The sequence below is a fragment of the Pavona decussata genome, unplaced genomic scaffold (genome assembly GCF_977016875.1).
Source record: "Pavona decussata unplaced genomic scaffold, jaPavDecu1.1 SCAFFOLD_102, whole genome shotgun sequence".
Classification (NCBI taxonomy): Eukaryota; Metazoa; Cnidaria; class Anthozoa; order Scleractinia; family Agariciidae; genus Pavona; species Pavona decussata.
The window spans coordinates 1,208,575-1,235,065 of NW_028145517.1; the positions used below are offsets into that span (position 1 = coordinate 1,208,575).

The 26,491-nt window shown below is 40.2% G+C and overlaps 2 protein-coding genes and 1 long non-coding RNA gene across 4 annotated transcripts in view; 1 reads left to right on the forward strand and 2 right to left on the reverse strand.

Annotated features, from left to right (window-relative positions):
• On the forward strand, positions 1 to 15,023 carry LOC146471517 (uncharacterized). 2 transcript variants are annotated; one of them, XM_085119995.1, is made up of 11 exons: positions 1 to 70; positions 200 to 272; positions 719 to 783; positions 3,601 to 3,663; positions 4,676 to 4,754; positions 5,638 to 7,126; positions 8,518 to 8,661; positions 9,450 to 9,736; positions 11,412 to 11,622; positions 12,672 to 12,954; positions 13,979 to 15,023. In XM_085119995.1, exons 2-11 carry the CDS (start codon positions 211 to 213, stop codon positions 14,134 to 14,136), a joined length of 2,841 nt encoding a protein of 946 aa, XP_084976121.1. In that variant the 5' UTR covers positions 1 to 70; positions 200 to 210; the 3' UTR covers positions 14,137 to 15,023. The 2 variants fall into 2 exon arrangements, with proteins under 2 accessions (XP_084976121.1, XP_084976123.1); XM_085119997.1 differs by having other exon boundaries at positions 3 to 70; positions 203 to 272.
• Positions 14,630 to 26,491, reverse strand: part of LOC146471519 (uncharacterized) — a 104,778-nt gene continuing 92,916 nt past the window's right edge. The window contains exon 2 of the long non-coding RNA XR_014866667.1: positions 14,630 to 16,010. This is a non-coding gene — a long non-coding RNA (uncharacterized LOC146471519). The remainder of the gene's footprint in view (positions 16,011 to 26,491) is intronic.
• Positions 14,630 to 26,491, reverse strand: part of LOC146471518 (uncharacterized) — an 18,441-nt gene continuing 6,579 nt past the window's right edge. The window contains exons 7-15 of the mRNA XM_085119994.1: positions 26,356 to 26,490; positions 25,093 to 25,215; positions 24,061 to 24,186; positions 23,005 to 23,127; positions 22,002 to 22,188; positions 21,069 to 21,239; positions 20,281 to 20,487; positions 18,792 to 18,868; positions 14,630 to 17,424 (exon numbers count right to left, since the gene is read on the reverse strand). Of these exons, the coding sequence (XP_084976120.1) occupies positions 16,586 to 17,424; positions 18,792 to 18,868; positions 20,281 to 20,487; positions 21,069 to 21,239; positions 22,002 to 22,188; positions 23,005 to 23,127; positions 24,061 to 24,186; positions 25,093 to 25,215; positions 26,356 to 26,490 (1,988 nt within the window). The 3' untranslated portion in view covers positions 14,630 to 16,585. The remainder of the gene's footprint in view (positions 17,425 to 18,791; positions 18,869 to 20,280; positions 20,488 to 21,068; positions 21,240 to 22,001; positions 22,189 to 23,004; positions 23,128 to 24,060; positions 24,187 to 25,092; positions 25,216 to 26,355; position 26,491) is intronic.

Genomic DNA, 26,491 nt, shown 5'->3' on the forward strand with positions numbered 1-26,491 from the left:
GCGGACGAAGCGAAGCATGGTGCACGTTTTGGTGTCTATTAAAGTTGGCGGGGATTTTTAGACATTTAAGGTACATTTGTTATGGCCTAAGTTAATTTTACTGTTTTACTATGTTTTTAGAATCTGTAGTTAATCTTTGCGCGCGAATAAGTCTGTTGTTCTCATGCACATGGATCACGATAAATTCTTTCAATTTCAGCAGAAGGAGGAATGGAATCCAAGAGATTGTTCATAGGTGGGCTTTACAGGGAAATCAACGAAGCTGATTTGAGGTGCGTTTATTTTTTAATTCTAGCTCTGTTTTCATCCCGAGCCTGCCGGATCACCAATGACGTAAATCAAAAGAAGTCAAGACGAAAATCAAAACAGAATATGTCATAATACAAAGGAAATGCAATGTCCTCTGATACTCACAGAAAAGACCACATGAAGTCAGGTCTTATTGTATTATTATAATTGTGTAAATATTATTAATGTGATCATCAACAATGCATAGTGCCCTACCTTCCCCCCCCCCCCTCCCCGCCTCCCACCTCCTGCATTAGTAGGGCATTTTTCAACATGGCGTCAGGCACTAGTTTACCCCAGGGAATTTGACGGCCCTGCGATTTTCCGCTCACAGTACAGTCACTTCCTTTCAATGATTAGTTCATCAGCAAAGGTGATAAAATTAATTTGGATTACGCACATCTATAATTCTGTACGTTGTTCATTTTAGAGATCGCTTTAAAACGTTTGGGACAGTATCATCAGTGGAAATTATAAGAAGAACAGATGACGAAGGTCAGTGAATTGAATACTGGTAATATTAAGGAGGGTGCCTTTTAATACACTGTACAGAGGTTTTATGACTATGTAGAAAAAGAAGATCTTAGCAAGGGCTATCGGAATTCAAAAAGAAAAATGGGCTAACCGTGTATTTTGCAGAGATAATTAAGCAACAATAATTCTTGAAAGCTCTAAGATACACTGTACATGGCAACATACATGTAATTGGCATTAATTGTGAAAAACTGGAAAGCTTAATTATTTTTGGATTTCAATAGCTGTTGCTAATATGTTCTTTTCCCACATAGTCAAAAACTGTGCAAAAATACCTTTAATAATTTAATAATTTACATTACCTTTGAATTAGGAGGCACCATCCTTAAGAAATCAGAGCTTCTCAGACCAATTTTCCAAGATGTGCAGAGCATATACACAGTACATGTAGCAAAAGGATCTCTAATGTGATCTGCAGTTCACTTCATGCTTCAGTTGTTGTTTTGGTACATGTGTCTCATTCAATAGTTTTACATATAATACGCATGGATATTTTGCAAGTTCCATACATTGTGTAGTTCCAGAAAATATCCATCCCCCACCACGGAGGGAATTTCACATAGGACCCCCCCACCCCCCAGGATTTTCCATTTTCGAGGTATTTTTTTGACCCCCCCCACCCCACCCCTTCGGAAATTCCTCAAATACAGAATACACCCCCACCCCCCTCTGGAAAAGTTTTATTTCAAAAGAACGCGTCAAAAATCAGTTTGATGTGAACATTTCAGAAATATCAAGAGCTGCCTACACGAGGAGAAAATATGCGTTATCGAAGAGCGCGTGCGCGCTGTTTAATTTCATCGGTAGAGTTTGCCAAAAAGCTCTTGATACTGAAATAATTGTTGTGTTTTATATTTACCTGTGGTTATTGACATCAAACTTTACCATTAGCTTCGCTGAAGATTTTAAATCTAAATTGTTGGAATAAGTTCGGCAATGCGCTATGCAAAAAGGTGTTTTCATTTAATCTGCATATGTCATGTTTACGTTCCTATGCAAATTTGTAGGAGATCAGAAGGATTATCGCTTTAGTTCGACTCAATCAATATTTCTCATGGTAATCATTCAGTCTAGTTATTTTAGTGGATAGTTTTCCTATTGAATCGGAATAGCTTGGACAAAACAAGCATTAGCAGGGCAGGGAGACAAATTGACCTTTCAGATCGTAACTTGAAACCGCAGACGAAATGGAGCCGCAAAACGAAATTAGCATGTTCACGTTCTTATGCAAATTTTGTATGAGATCAATAACGCATTAAAAGAATGTTGAATTGGCTCTATTTTGCTGAATATTGGCATAGAAATTAAGTTAATAGTTTTGGACTTAGAGTTGAAATACTTTGAACAAAATAAATTTAACACGGGTCAGTTTTGACAAACTGATCAATTGACCCGGGGAATTGACCTTTGCCCGTAACTTTATACAAAAATAACAAACAAAATATTTCAATGTTTTATGTAAAATGGGGCTTTCACTTTAGAGCCATACAAAAGTTTCCCTTTTAAACATTGGTACAAATTCAATTGTTGCCAGTGAACAATATTTTTCTACGCAAGAAAGTTTCACAAACAACAGTTTTATATTAACTGAGTCACGCAACGCAGACATAGATTTCTTGTCTCACATGGACTACTTCGCTTACAAAGGCTTTTCGGAGAAGGGAAACATGTTTTTAACGTAACAAGGGTTTCTTTAAAACAGTTAAACAAAGTTACGTCTTCAAGAAAGATCTACGAAGTTGCTAAGTTGGTAAGTTACAATTTTGAACAATTATGTCTGACATGAACGTGGAGTTGACCCTCTGGAAACTTTCTCCACCATTCACCCCTCCTCCCCTCTGGAATTTCCTAGGCCATTGACCCCCCCACCCCTCTGGAATTTCCAATTCCCTCCGTGGTGGGGGTATGGATATTTTCTGGAACCACACATTAGTATTTTGGGGCGAGAAAAAATACGAGCAATGAGCAAAATGTCTGCGTGTATTATATGTAAAACCATCAAATAAGACATTTATTATTCCACTATTTTGGCTTCTCTTTTCTGGTAAGAGTGTTGAAATAATATCTGTCCATCAGTATATGCTGCTGAATGACATTTCGGTTAACAATACAGAAAGCCATTGAAATGTTTCTCTGTATTCGCTCTGTTGTAAACCAGTCAAACCGAACACTACAGTGTATTACGGTCTTATATTTTGCACGGTCTCTTGACCTGATATGATGAAATGACATACAAAGTCATGTAATAGTGGAACAATAAATGTATAAATTATATACTATTTCAGGGTGAAGATCAATAATTATTTAGCTTGACAATTATCCATTTGTCTGTTTCTCTTCTTCTTTTTGGAGAATGTTGGCTTAATTACTTAGAACGCTACATGCACATGTATAACCTTATTGTGTGAGTGCATTTTATACATTGCAAGTATTGTACATTGTTTTTTTTTTCTGTATTGTAACACTGTTGTGTAACACCAACATGATTGTGAAAGAAATGTGAAATTGCATATATGTTTTTAATCCAGGCCCCAGTTGTTCAAAGAGTGGATAATGTTATCTAGCTGATAAATGTATCAGGAGTACATTTTAAATATTATTTTTATCAATTGAAAAGCAATTTATTCACTACAGACATTTATCACCCTTTTAAACAACGTACTAGGGCCTAGTGAATAAATGACATAGTTATTTTTCCTTTAGTGACACAGGGATACTTGGAAAAGTGAAATCCAAGTATGATCATCCTGTACATTAAATAAATCTCTTTTACCACAGGGTACCCAGTGAAGACTTTTGCTTATCTTGACATACTGCAAACAGAATCTGACTTTAAAAGATGTGAGTAACCACTATGTGTTGTTTATGTACCAACTGTGGTACATGTTGTTGCTTATTACACAGGAACCTGGTGATCCAGTTAACCCAGTCGGCTGATGTGAGTGCTAAGTTTTGGTTAGGGTACCTAAAGCTTTCTTTAGACCAGGTTCCCACGGCAGGGCTCTGTGCCCGGTCAATAAAAAGGATGCTGTTCAGATTATGTGGTACCGAAGAAACAATCATGTTTGTCAATTTAGCAGGCATGAGCAGAATGCATGGGGACTGGCAAATCCTGAGCTATTTGCCCCGGTACAGTGCCCAGATTTTTGCTCAGTCACCCACAAAAAGCTATGTTCAGACCAGTGCCCTTGTTTGAGAACCAGGCTGTGCAGTGGACAACTGCCTGTTTACATGTTTTATTTTTGTTTGTCCCCCTGGATGGGTTGTAAGGCTATTGCTGTGTACATCCAAAATTTTGTTAAGATGCCTTAATAGTTTACTGGCCACTTTGCTCACAGAGGAGGTAAATGTGCATCAATTGAACACCACCACATGTAACAAACTTTCATGTTGCAAAAAGTAGAAACAGTGTTTACTTTTTGCAAAAAAAAAAAAAACGTTGTGTGCAGAGGTGGTAATACAGGCAACAAACAATCTTGCAGCGCAATATTTGTTGCGGGAAAAGTTGCCAGAAAATGTCACCCATATTTCTGGGCCTTAAAGCAAGAAAGTAGCAGGAGAAGGGAACAGAACTTAATGCCCAACTGCAAAAAAATTTTCATCACATCTGTAATCTGTAATAAAATTCAAGTAAAACACAGGTGAAGAATTTTTTGACTCCCAATGAAAAGATAACAGTTTTTTGTGCAAGATACGTGTAAAAAAAGAACTTTTTCAAGTGCAAGTCAGCATAATTGTTTACTGTTCTATTACACACTTACATGTAGTTGTAGGTATGGTATTTAACTTTAATCTTGATGCATACAATTGATGTAGAAATAGTTTATCATTTTTTTATGTATATATTTTGCAGGTGTTTCATTGCTGAGCAACTCAAAGTGGAAAGGTTGTTGTTTGAAGGTCCAAGCTGCCAAGGAAAGCTTTCTTACAAGGTGAGTAACAGTCAGTGAAACATGTACAGTATTGCGGATGATTAGGGCTAGTTGAAAGCCTACAAAATCAGTTAAAATTCAACGATGGATGCCCAGTTTTGGAAATAAATAGTAAAACTTCACTCAATATTTTAAGCGTTTTATGGGAGACATGCCTTATGGATCCTCAAGTTTTTGCCAAAAGCCTGATAGAAACCCTGTAGAAAATTTAATGTTTACTTGTAACTAACTCTCCATATTTGCATGTACATGTATCATGACAGTAGTAGGTCAAGGGCAGGAGGAGTGAATGCCCAGCTCCCTTTTTTTATGTTAAAAAAAAATAGGGCTCAGTGGTCCTAGTATGTGTACATGTAGCTTGGACCATTCAGAAAACTGCAGGCCAGTACAGTATCATCTTGCATCTAAATGTAAGTTAGCAAAAATTACAGTGAGCTTCTTTTACTACAATTTCTTTTTTGTCTGATTTGAAACGTTAGCAGTTCATCCTTGTGAACCTTAACTGATGATTGATTGATTGATTGATTGATTGATTGATTGATTGATTGATTGATTGATTGATTGATTGATTGATTGATTGATTGATTGATTGATTGATTGATTGATTGATTGATTGATTGATTGATTGATTGATTGATTGATTGATTGATTGATTGATTGGCTGGCTGGCTGGCTGGCTGGCTGGCTGGCTGGCTGGCTGGCTGGCTGGCTGGCTGGCTGGCTGGCTGACTGACTGACTGACTGACTGACTGATTGATTGATTCATTGATTCATTCATTTATTGATTGAGTGCACACTTACGTGTTAATATGTTGTTGATGCCATTACTGATTGATTACACACTTACGTGTTAATAATTATGTTGTTGATGCCATGTTTACAGGCTGGAAAAAGAGAGACAGCAACAAAACCAAGCAAATTCAGATACTGGAACAGGCAAAAAAGAAAAGCATCACAAGGACAAAACACAACTGCAACATGCCATACCTGAAACGGTTCCAAAAGCAGTCCCGGGAACGCCACTACCAGGGAAGAAGAATTGGGTTGTTGGAAAGTTTGGACGGGTGTTACCTGTGGTGTACTTGAGGCGGAGGGACAGAAAAAAGATCGCAAAGTTTGATCCCAGTAAAACGACACATTGCTTGAAAAGAATTAATCTTGAGGAATCAACAAGGACTTTATCAGGTTTGACGTGGGATTTGGGTACAGAAGTGAGGGCATCCAATGGAGTTTTATTGCAAAATGAAGGAAAATCTAAACTGGTGGGAAATGATAATAAACAGAAAAATCTTGGTGCTGATTCATGTGCTTTTCACAAAAATTCTGTTGAAAAACAAGGGAAGAAATCAAGTGAAAAGACACTTGAAAGTTGCAGCAGGAATTCCACCAGATCAAAGCTTACAGCAAGTATTGGTAGAGATTTAGAGTCTGATTCTAGTGATTCATATTCAGAATCAGATTCAAGTAGTCATTCCTATGCAATGCTTGATGAAAGCTCATCCAACAAGGCTGAGACTGTAAGGGCAGATATGTCTCACATACCAGAATCTGGTTGTGACGTATCACCCTCTCACCACGCCGAAGCGTTTCCAAGTTTGTCAAAGAAGAACGATGATTCCACAGAAATTGACGTAAAACTGCCACGTGAAACAAACGTACTTTCAAATATGAATGAGCTGGAAAGCTCTTCAGGGTCAAAAATGCAAACAAACGTGAATAACTTTCATGTTAAATTCTCGCAAAATAACGGTGGATTGAGAACTGGTGATGGTAGCGAAGATCTCACAGATGAAGCCAGTTCAACAGCAAGCGAAAGACAATCCTCTGAAAGTTCTGACGAAACATCAGATAGCAGTTTGAGTGAAAGCGAAACTGTTGTTACTAAGAGAAAGGAAAACGTTTCTTCAAGTAATGAAGACAAAACAAGTGACAGACAATCCACTGACAATTCTGATGAAACATCAGACAGCAGTTTGAGTGATAGCGAGAATATTTTCACCAAAAAAAGAGAAAGCGTTTCTTCAAAAGATGGAGACAAAAGCAGTTTAAATGCTGGTTCTGACGAAAAAACACAGCCATCGTGGATTAATTCTGAAAAACGTCCACTAAAAACTCCAAAGACAAACATTCAGTTGAAAGAAACAGAAGATTCGCCCAAAAAGAAACTTTCGAATGAGAAACGACTGGATGCCCTGTTAGAAAAAAGGAAGAGTGTAGCGGCTCAGAGGAATGTTATCAAGGATGCATTAAAGGATTTGGACAGTGGTATGCAAGCCCGTGATGGAAAGAAACACATTGTGTTTAGTGATGATGATGAAGGTGGAGATGGTGGCACAGTAACGGAGAAACCTGTTTATTCTGTGGGTGACAAGGTTAGCATTTTGTTTTTTGTGTATCTTTACATGTACATTAAGCAATCTTTTTGAAGACATAGAGTGCTGTAGCATTGTCGGAAAAACCAGTTAATGGCGCAGTTCGTATGACCATTAACTTAGCTAGAGATCTCAACAGACAATGCCAAAGTGATGTTTAGCGTAAAGGGGGAAACACCATTCCGCTTTAGGGAGATAGACGACTCCCTTAGCGTGACCATAAAGCCTTACTTATCTTCCCAGTACTATTAACTGTATTAAAGACCGGCGCTGGATAGGACACGTTGTAAGCAGGTTCAAAAACTTAGGGTACGTTCCTTTGGGATGAACCAGATCAGCATCAATGATCCAAGATTACTCGGATCATGGTGCATCAAAGGAACAGAGGAATCCTTGCCCAGAGTGGATTCGTCTGTTCCTTTGATGCACCATGAGCCCAGAGATCTTGGATCATTGATCCTGATCTGGATCATCCCAAAGGAACGCACCCTTAAACAATCTGCTCCAAGATGCTACGAGTTAAAACCTCCGGACAGCATCGTGCAAAGAGTGTAGGCACTTTTTCACCAGCTTAAGCCTACTAATTCCCTAGCACCACGAGCCAACTCTGCCGGCACATGCTGGATAAAGGCAGATGAAGAGCTTCAAGATTACAAAGCTAAAATAGCCGAAAAACCAGAATCTAGGGGAAGTTGCTGCGAGACTTCAGCGCCACTGATACGTGCGAAGCATGTATACCCCCGCCACTTCACCCCCACCCCAAGCCAACCAAATCACAACAGTTTTGGGAACGTAATACAGTAGTACTGGCTTAGACTACAAGTATCATCACTTGTGCTACACTTGAAGTTTTACAGGCCAGCTTTATGACCACCGTCCATCATACTGACAATCTTCAATCCAAAACCAATAACTGCTGTAAATTTCACATCCATCGGTATCGGATAAGAGTTCCTAATGGCCGGCGGAAAAAGTGAAGTATAGTCCGTCAAAAACTGTATCGGAACACCTTAAAATTCATGCTCAGCTGGCATATAGACTGTACAGTGTTCACTTTGAACCCAACTTTTAATTCAGTTTCTCTCGTACTTTTTTTAAAGTTATATCTTTTTATATATACATCTAATCTATAAAAATATGCCAAGTCAAATCTTCAGTTAATCAGACTGTCTTCATCTATTTATGATCTAGTTTTTCTATTGAACACTCTGACAGCAGTTCTGCAAATCAACTAATACAGCTGTATAATCTATATTTTTAGGTGTATCTTATTTAGTGGACTATTTTCGTCACAAAATCTTGTCAAGGGGACAAAATTTGATCACTACGAGTTGTTTACTAGTGTCTCCCGACCTTAAATTTAATATTTTAGAAATTACTTGTTATTTCAGATTTCTGGATCCAAAGCAAGCTCGTGGCTTGGGTTGGTCAGCGACAGTGATGAAGGTGACGATCAACTAAGCGATGGCTGTGATGAAGAAAGCGCCCAACTTGTCACAGTAAAACCACATTTTGAAGGAAAAGCTGGTGAAGAGGTATTTTGCTTATTTTGTTAACTATATGTTAAGTCTTAGATTCTACATGCTCCATTCTACATACATACATCAGTGTTTACATATATACACGGCGAGTCAGGCATCCATAATAAGGACCTTCTGCAACGACAACGGAATTCACGTTCTTTAAACTTCTTGTCGATAATTCGATCTCGTTTAATTTGTACAGTTTGCTTATTTTGCCATTTCATCATTGTTGTGGTTGTTGTACAAAGAACAACAAAGAATATTGCTAGGTTTTACCTTAATATTCAATTTATTGTGTCTTTTTTATTATTATTTTTTTCGTTACTGTCGCCGTCGTGGTTGTATAGGGTCTGACATAAAAAAGTTTGGTGGGCTCATTATTATTATTATTTATTATTTATTATTTTGCGTTTTTTTGTTTTGTTTTGTTTTGTTTTGTTTGTTTTGTTGTTGTTACTGTTTTCTGTTGTCGTTAGGCACTTAAGAATTTTACGATTACTCCGTTAAGCCTCCTTAGAACAAAAATGTAGACTGTACCACGTGTCGAAAATGAGTACCATTCCAGGTGGCAATAAGACATTTTCACTCTGGCGCCATTTGACTACATCTACCAGAATCCTTCTGTTTTTTGTTTTCTCATGCTTATTAGAGCTATTGTTCTTTGCTCTTTACTGGGATTACAAAATTTGAACCTGGAAAGGAAAACGAACTGAATTCTGGTAGTTGTAGTGAAATGACGTCATCATGAAAATGGTCGATTGACACAAGTCCTCTTCCCTCTCTTTTGATCCTTGTTTTAGCTCTTCAAATTGCAAAGGACATTCGGAGGAGACAAGAGATTTGACCTTGATTCACGTTTCCTGGAAAGCGAAGAAGACGACGAAGACGACGATGATGATCATGCGCAGAAAGAAACTGCCATGGATGATGCAGACCAAACTTTCTCTACGCACGAGGAAGACGATATCATCGGGAATCTCAAACAAGAAAAGGAAATGGCCATGAAAGTTCTCAGCAGTATCTTGGGTGGAGATTTGAGGGCAGAATTTGGTCATGGGGAAAAGCAGGAAAAGGTCCCCGAATTCAGGTACCTTTTTGCCAGTTTTTGTGAAGGAGGCATTTTCTAAGAAACAAAATCACCGAAAGCCTCAGTCTCGTACCCAGAGTCCTCAGGCTTTTTGGTCAGCGGGTGGGCGCCAGGAGAGACTCTGCTTGGTTGCCCCGTAACAGTTTACATTGTTTTACCGCAAAAATCCTGCGGTAATAAAATTTCAGTTCCCTAGAGTCTCTCTTTGCGACCAACCGCTGACCAAAGAGCCTGAGGACTCTGGGTACGAGATTGCGAAAGCCTGGTCTCACAACACACGTGACCACTTGGAACAAGAAGTTGCAAGCAGCTTAACCTGCTTACTCATTCAACACTCGCTTATATACAGATGTAATTATAGCTTGAGCATGATTACTACCTTGAGTTATGATGTCACAAAACAAATCATAGCCGATGATGTCATACTGATATGGATAGTGAAAATCGATATCGAAAATGTTGCAGATATCGGTAAACTAATATCGTTTTCCTAACTCGTATCGGATCGATTTGAAAATCCGGTATCGCCCCACCCTCACTTATCTTCAGAGAGGGCTTATCATTGGTGGGAATTTCGCGCTTCAAGAGTTGATTTGGTCGCACAATGAAAACAACTTGAAACACGAAGCTAACAGCTTCAAACAGCTTACATGTAGTCGCCAAACAGACCTTGGGCCTATATGAGTCATATTGGGGAGAGATTGTTTAAACGAAAATTTAAGAAGTTCAGACTGCAAATCAAAAGTAGAAATTTAGGACATCCTGCTTTGTGTTAACAAATCAAGTAGCATCACTTTGTCTAGCTCTTCTATTAGAATCCAAATGTGTTAAACTGTAACTTAAAAGTCATCAAAATAATATTGTGCTACTACTGAATTGGGAGGGGTAGGGGTCCTCCTAGATAAGTCTACAAAGGCTTCTGAGACTTCTAGCTCAATAGCATACGACCTAAAGAAAATTAATATTAATGTAATGATACATGTAATTGATTTTGTGCAATAAGAGCTGAATTGTTATTAGAAATATTCTCAGTAGATCTGCACCTTTCAAAAGCTCTAATTTCACTGGACACTGATAACCTATAGCTGCACTGTTTCCTTGGGCTGGGAACATTGTTCTGTTGTTCGTTCGTTTGTCCTCTCGACCAACCATGCATGACGTAGCCTGCGTAGCAGTCGTTTCCTTTTCCTTCAAGCCAAGCGGGGCAAGCGCGCGAGGGCATTGGGCAAAAAGGAGCAAAAAAGTAGGTTGTAGCGTAGCCTGCGTAGCAGTCGTTTCCTTTTCCTTCAAGCCAAGCGGGGCAAGCGCGCGAGGGCATTGGGTAAAAAGGAGCAAAAAAGTAGGAGCGGGGGGGAGGGGCGGGGAAGGAAAGGAAACGCCGTTTCCTTTCCTTCCCCGCCCCTCCCCCCCACTCCTACTTTTTTGCTCCTTTTTACCCAATGCCCTCGCGCGCTTGCCCCGCTTGGCTTGAAGGAAAAGGAAACGACTGCTACGCAGGCTATGCATGACGTTGCAAACGGTGCAGGTCTCCCCCGAATTTTAGTATCTGAGATTGTGGTGGCGGTGGGGGAAGGCTTATATTTAGAATTTTATGCTATGAACAATCACGAGTTTACCTTTCTCCCGCAAGTACATGTACCCTTTCACCCATGCTGTTTGTTTGCCTTTGTGACAGGAGCTCTACCACAATCCATTATGATCCCACCCGAGAAGACCATAAACAGTTTGAACAGGCAAATACAGCAGAGAAAGACGAGGAGAAACGTGAAGTAGCTTTTGTTAAGGAGATGGAACCAGAAGACCCGGTGCTACCTGAAGTGTCTCAAGACAAGTATTACGATGCAAACATATCATCACTGACTCAGCTCTTTGGAAACAAGAAACAGGTGAAATGTCAAAATATGTGAAAGAAACGTGATGATTTTATGAGGTGAATAAAAAACATCTATCATTCACAAGGCTTAAAACATATCGAAAAAAACTACGTTATTTTCCGGTACCCATTTTTAGATTTGGCCTCTAAAATTCATACCCATTTTCAGACCTGCTTTCTAGAATCGTTTTACAATGTAAAGGCCCGTTTAAACGGTCTCAACATTTGCTTCAACATGAGTACAACACAGTAGTTGAACCAAATGTCGGGGGCGTTTGAGCAGGTCGTTCAACATTATTGAAAGAGTAAAAAAGTTTGTTGAAAGCGTGTTGAATCGAATTAAATTGATTTAAACTTTCATTCAACATTGATTCAACATTTTCTTTGTTCTTGAAAATGTCGAATGGCATTTAAACCGTTTCAACACTATGTTCATCCAACATTTGCCCAACGTCGGTTCAACATTTGTTGAACGAATGTTGGCTTTCAGACCAAAATGGTCAAAATCTATTTAACAAATCGACGGCAGTTTTCTATGGTCTATACTCTTATAGACCATAAAATGACGTCAAAAAATGTTCAAAACTCAAGTGGAACCACGAGCCTTAGGCGAGTGGTTTCACTGTCAAGTTTTGGACATTTTATGGCGTCATTTTATGGTCTATAAGAGTTTAGACCATAGAAAACTGCTGTCGGTTTGTTTTTTACAATAACATGGAAAAAGTACGAGCGGAATTGGCAATTTTTTTCTTGAGAAAGCGGGCGCGTTTCATCTGACGTCATTTTTATTGTCTGTACTCTTATAAACAATAGCTACGAGCCAATCAGCGCGCGGGAATTTGGACAGTTGTTGTAAAAACCGTATTTGAGAATAAGACGGTTCAAAAACCCTACCCTTTGGAGCCCCATATACCTATAAACGTGTATGTGTAGATAGGTATATAGGGAAGAACCCCCTCCCCCCTTTCCCGGGACATATGTACAGCTTAGAACAATGGTTGATTTCTTGTGGTCTTTTATTGAAAGCTTTCTCATTCATTTTCTTCGTCGCTTGCTGTTCAGGGTGCATCGACGTTCACTTTCCTTTCTCAAGGACAAGAAGATTGCAATGATTCGACTGCTGCCGAAGACAATCGTATTGAATCAGCTGAGGAGATAAAAAAGAACCCGTGGCAAACCACATCTAAGCTACCCTACGATAGCAGTAGTGACAGCGAAGATGATGATGATGAAATGGGTGATGATGCTGTGAATGCCGGCGATCCAGCCATTAAGTTGTCATCACAGCTTGATGAACTGTTCTTTTTCCATCCGGGTGATCCAGGGTTAACAAATCGCATTAATGGTGAGTTGCTTTTACTCTTACGGGATGTGAAGTTACACATATGGAACAGTATTATGGACACTCCTTTGCGTCCACTTTCTGACTTTCTCCCTGAATACAGGAGCGGTGCTCGTCGTACCCACACCCCTCCCTACCAGATCCCACGTGTAAATAAGGAAAGGTTTAAGAAATGTTTTATTAAAAGATGTCTCTACGATGTTTTAGTTTATTTTACTTGACTGATTATTTCAATTTACGGACAGGTTTAACTTTCATCGTGTTCATGTATTTATTCAACGCCATACAGAATACAGCCAATCAGAAAGCTGGAAACTCTGCGGTATGCAACGGGCAGTATTGCACGAAAAAATCCCGGCGTTCCTTGCTTGAAAGCCTTTTATGCATTTAATGAGCAGAACCTATTTATATTTTTTTAAATTTTTTTTATCAAAATTATGAAACATTGACAATCTGTTGAATATTTCTTCACTGATTGTATTAGCTGTTTAAGCATTAAAGAGTGACATTTTGTGTTAACGCAATGAGTGGCATGGTATAAATTAGTTATGCAATGCTTTCTCGTGGTATACCGTAAATATCCCACTCGTGACTTGATTTTTCTTTGCTAAGTACTAAGAAAAATCAAGTGACTCGTGGGATATTTCACGGTATGCCACTTCAAAGCTTTGCATAACTAGTATATATCTTCTTCCTTGTAAGTTTTAACGTCTGTTTGAAACGTGTAAATAAAGACCTTTATTATTACGTGCATGTATCAAATATCGAACTGCCTTCTGTAACTCGCATGCAAACTGTAAGATAAACAAAAACATACAGCCCTGGGGGAATCGTGGAAGAACAGGATCCCTCCCTAGGGAGTTGGGAAGATGGTCGATATTAATTCTAAAACGAAAACGTTTAACGCCCAAAAGGACCCCCGGCGGTCAGTACTATATTGAGAACCACCCCCCCCCCCCCCCCGATTCCCACACCTCACTGACACCCGACTACTGTGATAAAGATGTATCCGTGTTTTCCGTTTCAGATGGAAGTGAGCCTTTCATGCGAACAGGAAGCCAGGAGGACGTCCATGAATATTGGGTATCAGTGAGGTCTGAACTCACTCAAGACTATAAACGGAAACGAAAGGATGCTGTGCGAAGGCAAAACAAGTTGGCTGCGAAAAGGTCTAGACACAGATGACACGTTCGATAGTGGTATCGACAGTGTACTGAACTGTGAGTCGATATTGGAGTCTGCAGTGTTAAATCTAGGCTGCAGTGGTTCCACACGAGCAAGTTTTCCTGGACAGGCTTTTTTTGACAATTTCGATTTGTTCGATTGTAAAGGATGAACAAGGCGGTTTCCAGTGAACTTGTTACAGATATTTGTCAAGGAAAAATTTGGCCGAACATACGAGAATGTAAAACCAAGGCTGTTGCCTAACAGAAGCCCGGCAGCCTGGGGCACCCAAGAAAATACTCTGGGTGCCTAAATTTTTCGCAACAGAACATACCACTTCATATGTTGGGGCCCTAACTTCTCGGCTTTTGGCCTTGTGGGCTCCTTGAAATTTTTCTTAGGCAACAGCTTTGAAAACTAATGAAACGCAGTCTTGCCAATAAAATCCTGCTCATGTGCAACCCATTGGGTGGAAGTCACTCTTCCAGCTACGTAATCACGCAGAGAGGACATCTGCAAGTATGCGCTGTCTTTATTTATAAACACGTGCAAAACAACACTAGAGCACAAGTATACTGTTGTGAAATTATGAAATTTGAACCCACATTGCCACATAGTTGCTTGCTGTTTCTGCAACATGGGTAACAACGCAACTACAGCGGAGCACATTCAATCATTACCTCATTCATTGTGTTAAATTTTATATATATACGAAATCAGTTTAATCAAAATAAAGCCTCTGTTGTTAATGAACCAAATAAATACATTAAGGGTCGCCTTGATTGTTCTGTGAACAGAAAATTGAACCTATCACAGAAAGTAAAGGATTTCCTACTTGTAATGAAATATTTGCAGAGTTGAAAACGCGATTCCTTTCCCCTTCTCTCGAGCGTCAGTACGTAGGCAACCACAAAAATCCAGACAAGTTGCAAAATTGCATGCAATTTCAAAGGAAATTAAATTTCATCATATATCCATCCCTTGTTCTACTTCAAGGTTCTACCTCTGCTGCGTGCATGTCGCGCGTGGACAGTAGAATGACCACGTGACCACGATTTTCCCGGCATTTTCCGCGTTTGCCTTCTCAACGCGGGAACCGTTTTCGTGTTTATCAACAACAATTACTCGGAGTTTTTGAATCGTTCTGCCACGATCACCAGCTTATGTTTCAGCAGAATGCTGTGTCATCTTTGAACAGTAACCATTTAAATTATGAGGTAGTGACCAAACACTTCGAGAAAAAGCATTTCATCGCGAACTAGCACTCCAGCTATTTAAAACTGATTCTGTACAAAGCAGTTTCTTCTTCTTCTAACCGTTGTCGAGTTTGCCGAAGCTTTGGAGCAAACCTGCCCTTGTTCCGTTATGCTTTACTTTCACTTCTTTAGTTTGGCGTTTTCGCACACAACCTAAACTATCCATTAAATTTGTTTATGTTGCATTCTTGCTTTTCAAGTTTTTCCTCGATTGGTAAAATTCTGTTTCAGTAAATTTTTGGGAAAAAAAAGATAAAGAAAACCGAGCCAGTTAACCTCAGAGTTAAGTAAAGGTGGCGTGACTCAACTGTTTTTATAAAACACTCAACGAAGTCTGCTGTAAGGGGCTTACATCATCCAATGTTCACAACAGGATATTGCAGTTGTTAGCTACATAAAAGGTTCCCTATACAATACAGCGTGACTGCCTTATTTGGAAAGCCCCTGTCGTCAAAACAAAAACGAAACAATTACGTGTTCTCTATTACTTCCCTTCATTTTCTTCGGTTAACAGCATTTTATCCTCTGGTTTAGTCTACTGTGAAATAATCGAAGGGTATTAGGCAACTCTATGGTAACTGACTTTTTACAGTTGGCCTGGACCTTTCAAAATCTCTATTTTCACTGGACCCTTATAACCTGCAACTGCAACTGCAATTGCATTTTTAGGGTTGGGAACATTGTTCTGTTGTTCGTTGTTTTGTTCTTTCGACCAGCCATGAAAGACGTTGCAAAAGGTGCTGGACGCCCCAGTTTTTTAGGTTTTTTTTTTTTTTTTTTTTTTTTTTTCGGAATCAGATGATTGTTGGTAAGTAACCTAACGAGTCTGCGGACTATTTCGTTTTGTCAGCGCCTAAATTTCGAAGTGTTGCATAAAATCCTTCAATTATCCCACGAAATAAAGTACTTTCCTATCACATCTTACATGCAACCAAGTTAATATTCTTGAGCAAGTTCTCCTTAACAAGTCTTGACAAGTCTGTATTTGACAATGTTTGTGATCTGAGTTTACGAAAAAATTGTCAACGTAGTTTGTTGTTCAAATTTCTCATCCTTTCTACACCAAAAAGTCAAAATCGTCAACAACAACAACAACAACAACACAAACTTGTGAAGGAAAACTTGCTCGAGCGCAACCAGCCTTTAGGTTCAAATGAGGCTAAGCGAACATTCCTTTTCGGTCATCAATTTGCGATCTTTTGGGTAATACGCACTTATTTAGTGTTTCCCTTGTTGCTCTTCCCTCTGAACTTGATCCACTTCAAGTTTCTCCCAACATTCGTGTATCCTGTGTAACGATAATTGCTATGGCAACCATCGGGGAACACACTGAGCCCCCAGCTCATGACCCCACCCAGCACCCACTTCTTGGAGGTTTGACCCTGGCTGGCTACTGAGAACATCAGTGGAGATCCGCTATCACCGATGCAGGTGGTATCTTGCTGCTCCTTGTACCCAGCACAGATCATGTTATGTGCGTCGTAGTTCATGTTGGCCCATGTACAATAGGAGCGGTGCTCCACAGACACGGCTGCCTCGTGCAGTATGCTGCGAACGCGGTGATCTGGAGTCTTGCCCCAGCCGATCACAACACCATCGGTAGGGACACCAGGTCTCAGAAGATGATCGACCTCCATCCTGGTCGGCAAACAGATCGGTCTTATTTCGTCGGTGATTTTCACTGGTTTTGACAGACGCACCAGGGCAATATTCGCCGATAGCGTATTTGGATCGAAGTCTTTGTGGACGATAATCTCGGAGACATCATGAAGCACGGGCTTGTGACTTGATGACCATCGCTTGAACGCTCCGAGTTCAACCTTGATGTACTGTGCAGACAGAGCGATGTACTTCGGAGAGACATTTTGTGGCCCAAGGTACAGACAACGAGCAGCTGTGATGAGCCATTCTTTGTCAATGAGGGTAGCCATGCAGCCCTCGATATCTCCAAAGATGCTGAAGTGAAGAAGAGCCGTCCAAGGCCACGTGGGGCGCTCTTGTGGGAGCCATCTGCCTCGAATAGATTTTCTTGCAAGGGGCGCAATACCACATTCTGCAAAGATTAAAAGGACGAGACAAAACGGTATGTGATAATTTTCTTGAAAAACATACCTCTTACTAACCGAGTTTTTTCCTGTTAATTTATGGCCTAAGCACGAAGCGCGCGGGCCATAAATCAACGGGGAATAACGAGGATCGGTAACTTACAGTACGAACCGAGGTTGGTAAGATATTTATTATATCTCTGAGGTTAATCGGGCGAGCGGGAAAGGAACAACTTTCAAAATCAGCGGCTAGTACAGTGAAATACGTCCCGCAAAATAGACCAATCACACTGCGCGTACTAACTGACAGATATAATAAATTATTTGAACAGCGGTTTATCCACTAACTCGTGAAAATACACAATCTCGTACCCAGAGTCCTCAGGCTCTTTGGCCAGCGGTTAGTCGCCAGGAGAGCCTCTGAGGACATCGAATTTTATTACCGCAGGTTTTCTGCGGTAAAACAATAGAAACCGTTACGGAACAGCCAATCAAAAAATTTAATTTTTTTCGAAGTTCCCAGAGTCTCTCCTGGCGCCCACCCGCTGACCAAAAAGCCTGAGGACTCTGGGTACGAGATTGGAAAATACAGGGAGTAGACCATTGTGGCCCGAGTCATGTCTTTTAGGTTGTATTGGTTTGTTTTCGTCCTTGTTCCTGGAGTTTATCCATGGGCTCTTTGTTTCCTATCTCAAATAAAAGCAACCTTTCGTTCACTTAAATATCTGTTACAAATGGAACTGTCCCCAGTTGTTCAAAGAGCGGATAACTTTATCCACTGGATAAGTCACAATCCAGTGGAGAAGTATACTTCACCTAGCGCTTTAGGCAAGTTTTCCACACAATCCCATACTTAGATTTGATGTATGCTTTTACCCTGTCCACAAATTATAGGGCTATTAGGAAAATCTTGCACACATTTTATCTGCCGGATAGCGACCTATCCAGTGAATAAAGTTATCCGCTCTTTCAACAACTCGGGCCTGGAATAGAAATTTGGAATAATTTGAGACCGCTGAACTGTTGACGATAGAGGTGATTATAATAGCATGTCTTCCAAACAACTACAATGATCGAGAACAAAGTAACGTGCACTTCTAGCGAAACACAGAAAGTAAATCACGACAGCGCATTAGAGAAATCAGTTCTCACTATAAACCAACCTCGTTCCCAGGGTCTCTCTTCTTCCGGGGGCGGGAAGAAAAGAGAACCTGACTATGACTATTAACTCTAAAAATCTGATGCCTGGTGCGAAAAATATCTTTGAACCCGCAGCAATTTTCGGAAGCAGTAGAACTCTTAGTTGCCGACTTCTAACACTCTTTTCTATACGTTTTTCCCTGATCCATATCGAGGCCATGACAAATTCTCTTACCTTGAGTAGTTTTCTTTTTGCTGCAAGAGTGGCCATCAATAGAAAGAAAGAAACCGTTTTTGCAGGAGCATTTGTAACTGTTGAGAGAAAAGTTGGGAATTAGGTCATGTTCAGAGTAGGAGCCCGTGCCAGAGCGCTGAGCCTGGGCATTAAAAAGGACGTTGTTCAGACTCCATGGTGCCTCAATTTAGCGCCCGCTATTTTTTTTTTACTGTATCGTAGGAAGGTATGAGGAAAAAGCGCGGGAACTGACAAAATCCTGTTCACACCAGTGCCCGTGCCCAGGAACGGGGCCCGAGTACTACCCTTGGAGGTAGTGCCTGTGACAGAGGACGGTGCCCAGATTTTTGCACGGGCACCGACAAAATGCTATGATCAGACTAGTGCCCATACTCGAGAACGGGGCACGGGTACCTGGTGTGAACTGGGCCTAAGTTATTCTAGTTTCTAGTTTGTTCCTGTGCGGACATCAGATACACAGCGCCCGAGTGTTTGTTTGAGCTAAGAGTGAGTTTTCTGACGGTTTTTTGTCTGGTTTTAATTCAACCTATTTGTCCAAAAAATTACCGAGGAGTTAAAAACTTGAATCTAATTTTGTTTTTTCACAATCTCAAACCGTCATCAAAAGAAACTCTCAAACATCAGAGAACTCAAACTTGGCCGTTTTGCTAATTTTACCACGCCATATAATCATTTCCATTCCTGGTATTTTTAAAGTTATAATCTATATACAAAAAAAAAATCTTAGAGAAAATCTGATCAAGTGAACCTATTTGCAAATAACCTTTGCGCTCCTTATCTTTGACTAAATTGGTTTGCATGGATCACCGCCCAACAACAGAAAACGTAGGTTGGTAATGCGTGCAGAAGTAATGACTTCGTTACGTGAGCTTCGCCCCCAGTGTTTGTTGGGTGTAGTTCATACATTAACTTACGGTGCAATGAGCTAGGTACTGCTTACAACCGACGGCATTGTTCTAAAAGTTAAAAAATATATATTCTACTTACATTCATTTGATTTTCACTACACTGCAAGCAGTTTCTTATTTTTGTTCAAAGATAGCGGAGCGGACACATGGCATGATCTGTGAGCGCCGCAATTTCTTTACAACACTGAAGTAAGCCTAGAGGGCAATTTATTCGGTACGACTTTGTCGCATGCGACAAGCTTACGACAGCCCTACGACACGAATTGTTTCGTGTAAATCAAACCTGCAACTCGCTTACGATTGTCGTGTACGTCACAAAAAATGTCTTAGGATTTTGAAACATGTTTTAAAATTCTACGACAGTCGTGGGTATATGCAATCTTGAATGACGAGAGTTTTGTGCGTTTTTTTTTTTTGCACGACGCGAGCAGCGCGCGCTCTAGAAATCGCATGCGACAGTCGTAAGCAAAAGTTGTACCGTCTGCGGGACATTCCATAGCATACTATCGCCTGTTTGACATACTTCTCGCAGTCTAGAGTATCACTAAATCTCCAGTTACCTTCCATCTGTATTGGTGCAGTTGTGCTGGCAGCTATCAGCTCCTATTGCACACTCGTCAATGTCCAGACACCGTTTCTCCTGCCTCAGCTTGTATCCGTCTCTGCAGCTGCAACTGTATGACCCTGGAGTGTTGTCGCAGATTTGATCGCAGTCGCCTTTATGGTTGTTTCTCGCACACTCGTCTATGTCGACGCAATTATTCGTTCTGCAGAATTATTTAAAGAAATAATAGACTTGATCAATCTGCGGATTGGTAGACAAAAGTGGTTCTCACTTTTGAATCTGTGGATGAAATCTTAAAGTGTGGTCATTCAGTTGAAAGCTTTTGAGAAGAAGTTTCTAGGTGATGCTGTTATGTCGACGCAATTATTCCTCCTGCAGAATTATTTAAAGAAAAAATAAACTTGATCACTCTGCGGATTGGCAGATAAAATTGGTTGTCGCTTCTTGATCTGTGTATTAGATCTTAAAGTGTGACCATTTAGGTAAACGCTTTTGAGAAGATGTTTCTAGGTGATGCTGTTAAATTTTCAGTTTTATCAATTCTTTCGAATTTGTTACGTGGCTAAATGTAATTTAGGCAAAGTTAGGCTTGAGCCAATGCAGTCAGCAGTCTTGTTGGTGGTAGTACGTGATCTATGGAGCGGTCCATAGGTCCTGGCAGGGCGGATTCCTGTTGTGCAATATATTTAGCTTGCAATTTAGCTGATCATCGCAGATCATTTGCTGTGCAGCGAATCGTTTAGTCTGTGTTATTACTGAGCAGGCTAGGGTGAATACACTCACGTAGGATCGCTCTTGTATCCGGGTAAACACTGACATTGATAGCTTCCGTAATTATTCGTGCACTTATGCTGTCCGCAGCCGCCATTGTTAGTCGCGCATTCGTCAATGTCAACGCACTGATTCTTTTCGTCGTTTTGAGTAAACCCAGCGTCATCGCATCTACATTCGTAACTGAAATGAAATGACGAGAAAACATCACAAAAGAACAGGCCACATAAAAAGTAAAGAGCTGGTGACTGTATGGGATCATATCTCTCTTTTCCTTTTCCTTAGCGAAAACTATCAATGAACAATTCGGGCGACGGATTCGAACCGGACAACTTTCGTCGTCTGATTTGTACCACGTGACATGATTCGTCCAATGAGAGCGCGCGGAAAATTAATCCGACGTTGGGTTACAACATCTGATATTACTCGGTTTTGATGGGAGCATATTGCGTCACGTGACTTATTTTGACCATTCGCAAGGAAATGAAAATATTTGGATTATAAATGGACTTATCTCTCTTTTTTGTGCCTGCATTTCAGAGGTTTAACGTCTAACACAGTTTAATACAGCAGTATGGTTAACACTGTGTAGCGCTATTGATAAATTCAGTTAGAAGTTAGTTTGTTTCCTTTGGGCGCTGATAATGTGATACGTTTCGGGACTACGTACTGTCCCTTCGTCAGTGAAATGAGCCATTGAACCAAGTGCGCGTGATGTTTATATTTTAAATGTCGCTCGCAGCACGCACTTGAAGAGTTTAAATGAAATTCAAAATCAATGTTTATGGCATAGGGTTGTACAGTTCAGCACTCCGCGCGTCGTCTTTTCCTGCTGTTGCGGAAGCCTGCAATCACTACAAACACTATCATGTCTTCCGTTGTGTGACTGAGAGAGAAGAAGTGTTTCAATACAGTTAAATAACTAAACTACAGCCTGTTCCATACCTTCCCGCTGTATTAACACAGCCAAAGCAAGCAGGTACCCCCTCAAGACATTCATCGATATCCATACATTTTTTAGGGTCCATAATGTCCTCAAAGTAGCCATCATCACATCTGCACATATAACTGCCCAGCGTGTTCTGACATTCATGCTCGCATCCGCCATTGTGTAGTTCACATTCATTGATATCTAGAGGGAGATAATAATGGCATTTACATGAACTAATATTGTTACTCGAAATCTGTACGTCCACGACCTCAAAGCCAACATGGCGCGCAATCCGGCTTCGGAAATCCAGAGGAAATTAGTCTGGTTTGCGAGGGGTCGAAAATATTACGGGCGAAATTATAGAGTTTCGATTTTCCCCATTTCGTCCATAAATGTTTCGACCTGTCCCGACTGCCTCCCTCCTAGTCGCCGAGGATCTGTGAACGCCGGGTTTACGTACGATGGGATTTATATATCCTCTCGGCTAAAAGAAAATAAGGAAACAAAAAGAAACAATGCTGTACTTCTCCATAACAAAATGTGCAGTAGAACCACGAAAAGACAAGATAAGTTAACGCAGTTATTTCACACCTTGTTAATTTAACACATTTTTACTGGTAATTTTCCGTAAAGTTAAGACGAGTTTACGGAAATATAAAAACGCGATTGCCCGCTTTCTATCAAATGATGACTTCTCAAATTTGATGGGGGAAATTTTTCACCACGTACCTTCAGTTGTCTGAAGCTGGAATATCTCCAAAATCAATTTGGGCATAAATTATTTGTTATCTGATACAATACAAACAATCTATTGTGCACAACATTTCCTCCAGTTCAAAATGGCGGCCAATTTTTTTTTTTATTGAGCAAGAACTAAGCGAAGCGTACAGGTGGACGCAAAGGAACCACAGGTAACCCAGGTGACAAGTACCCAGACTTCTCTCGGCCTACACAGTGTTGAGAAACTGATCGCAGTGAAGGGAATGAGTTGAAAAACAAAAAAGGTTTATTTCTTACCTACACATGTCTTGCTATCATTCTTCAGCCTGTAACCTGATGGGCATTGACAGTAGAAACTTCCAGCGTAGTTGAAACATGTGTCGCTGCATCCGCCGTTGTTGTTATCACATTCATTGATATCTGAAGAAGAAGGAGAAGAAGAAGAAGAAGAAGAAGAAGAAGAAGAAGAAGAAGAAGAAGAAGAAGAAGAAGAAGAAGAAGAAAAAGAAGAAAAAGAAGAAGAAGAAGAAGAAGAAGAAGAAGAAGAAGAAGAAGAAGAAAAAGAAGAAGAAGAAGAAGAAAAAGAAGAAGAAGAAGGAGATGGAGCAGTTTTCAATTGAGCATCGTAAAACTAAATGCGAAGTAACCGTCGAAACGCATGCGCGCAAGTCACAGTTAGTTTTAGTTTGACTTCTAATTTGTTCAACAAATGGCGCGAGTTTTGTAACCAATCACAGAGTTCAGTGGTAAAGCACTTAACCCTTTCCCTACCGAGACCCACTATAGTGGGTCCTAAACTCATAACTTGGTCAGTATTTGTTCAATTACAGTGAAATTTTGCAAAACAAACATGAAGCTACTTTCGACTTTCTCAACTCAAAAAACGCGCTCTTTGTCTTGTGCTCAATAAGTCATACCTTGCACAGTATATTAAACAACACCGCGATGTGCACTGCTCAGTAGCTTTCATTTGCATGGTCACACTTTAGGGTTTTATCCACAGACTCTAGTCAGAACCACTTTGTATAGCATAATGAACAGTTCGACAGGAAAGTACTGCTCAGTAGCTTTCGTTTCAACGGCCGCAATTTAAGATTTCATCTATAGGCTCAAACATTAGAACCGCTGTGCATAGCATGACAAACAGCACCACAGGAAAGTACTGATCAATAGCTTTGACTTGAATAATCGCACTTTAGAATTAGAAGCATTTTGTGCATCATACTAAACAACAAACCATAGGAATTACTGCTCAGCAACTTTTTTGGAATAAACATACTTCAGGATTTTATCCATGAAAACATTAATATATTACATGGCCCGATGTTTGATTTTTTTTTTTTTTAATCTTACCTTGGCATTTCTTCTTCTCGCTGCTCTCAAATTCAAACCCAGGATGACACTCGCAGTGGAAGCTTCCAGCAGTATTGACACAGTTATGATTGCAGCCTCCATTCCCGTTAGAACACTCATTTATATCTGAAACAAGCAAATACATCAGAGGTGAATAACATGAATTTCGAACAACTTCTTCAAAACTGGGCCACTTTGCTTTACACCCTGTCTGTAACAAAGTAAAGACTACAAAAAAAAAAATCATCATCATCGTCATCATCATATCGAAGTGTTTTCTGTTGCATTCAGAGAAGAAAACGCTATTTGAGGGAACAATAGAGGCCTATAATCAGTTTTCTTAAAATAACATTTGATGTTGTAATGACTCCCACAATTAGGGACCTTGAGCAGAGACGACGACGTCGAAAACGGAACTTAACAATTACATCCGCGTTTTCGGAATGAAATCGCGATAATTTCTACTCATTTAGTTTGTGCAATGCGACCTAACTTTCTGGGAGCTAACTTTGTAGGGGCGGCTTTAAAGTTCAGAAAGAGAAAGGAAAATTAATCATCATGCGTTCACGTTCTCCGTAGAACCTTTGTGTCATTTCACGTTGTTGTTTTGCAGAGGACGGCAAAGAAATGTGCTAAAGTGTATAACGCACGTGCAGGGCCAGTGTTTTACTAATTAAATCTATAGTTTTCTGCCGTTATCGTTGCCGTGGTTGTCTCGCTGCTTTAGGTCCCTATAAATAAGCTTTCGCGACCCTTACAAGGGTTGCTATCCAGACGGTGAAAACCTGCAACGTCAGGAAGATAATTATATTTGTGCCCAGTATACCTGAACATCTGACTTTGTCAGCGGTCAGGAAGTATCCTTTTTGACATGCGCAGACGTCATCATGCGTTCACGTTCTCTGTAGAACCTTTGTGTCATTTCACGTTGTTGTTTTGCAGAGGACGGCAAAGAAATGTACTAAAGTGCATAATGCACGTGCAGAGCCAGTGTTTTACTAATTAAACCTATTGTTGTATGCCTATGTATACCTGAACATCTGACTTTGTCAGCGGTTAGGAAGTATCCTTTTTGACATGCGCAGACGTGACCACCGTCAAAGTTCATGCAAACTTGGTGGCAGCCACCATTATTGACTTGGCATTCATTGATGTCTGCAAGAAATATATATTAAATACCTATGTTATAACATTATAATTATAACATTATAGTTCACATAAGTAAATAAGTATGCATAACGTAAACTGGGATGAAATAAAAAAATTCTACAATCACACTTATAAGGGCAGTGTCACCTATTTGCGATGTTACTTTGAATGGCCAAAAAACACTTGTATCAGCGGAATCGTTAAAATAATGTTTCTGTTTTGTTGCAGTGTAACAATAACCCTACAACCACACAGAAACTAATGTTAATTATCTTTGGCCGCGGATGGCCAAGATTGAAATGGATCGCAACTTGAAACACTTGGCCAATTTTTGTTTTTCAAGTTCTTCCAGCGTGCTTTGGAGAAATAGCTGAGAGATTATATATTAATTATAGTTTGTTCCAGCTTGGTGGGAGCGAAAAGGTCCCTTGTCAAATAGGTGGTTTGCACTGCCGCCATGTTGGTGTACAAAACAAAAGTAAATTTGTTCATATAGTTTGCATAAAAAATGGACGTTAAGTCCCAGAGGAGAAAAATCTCATAGTTCTTGTACACTAACACGGCCGCCATGACGTAACATGCAAACCATCAATATTTCAGCAGTTTCGACCAAAAGAGAAATTTCCGTGACAGCGCCCCCTCAAATTTCACATGGAAGCCTGTCAATTTTTTTTTACCAAGCCGGACTTCTGGATCAAATTATTTTTAGAATCAACAAATGACATTCATATTCCCCTCCGCCTCGAAATCAAAGTAATGTTTAAAAGTATTGTCAAACAAACGGAGCCCTTTTTGCTATCAGTTACTTCTTTATCTCCCTCAGTGCGGACACTCATCAACAACTAGTAAATGTTAATTACTAATCGCTTAAACGTTTGTCTCGCGTTTATCGATTCATAGCTGTAAGTCCTTCTCCGTAACGAAATGTTACCGATTCTTTAAACTCCCGTGTCGTGGAAGAAGAAACGGGCCAAGCAGTTTCAGTTAAAAAAACGTATACTTCAATTAGTTGTCGATCGTATTTAGTTGTCCATCAAAACATTTTCTGGTCTCGATGGGGACAATGGAACCTAAGAACTACACTAAAATTTCAAAACAAGCGAGTGAACCAAGGAATTCGCTTTCTTGGTGTCAACAAAAACTGACCTGCGCAGTGCTTTCCGTCCCGCTGAAGCACGTAGCCTCGGTTACAGGAGCAGGCCCTGTTCCTTCTTTTGCCGACGTAGAACTCGAAGCATTTGTGCTCGCATCCGCCGTTGTTCACAGAACAGTTTGCAGAGGC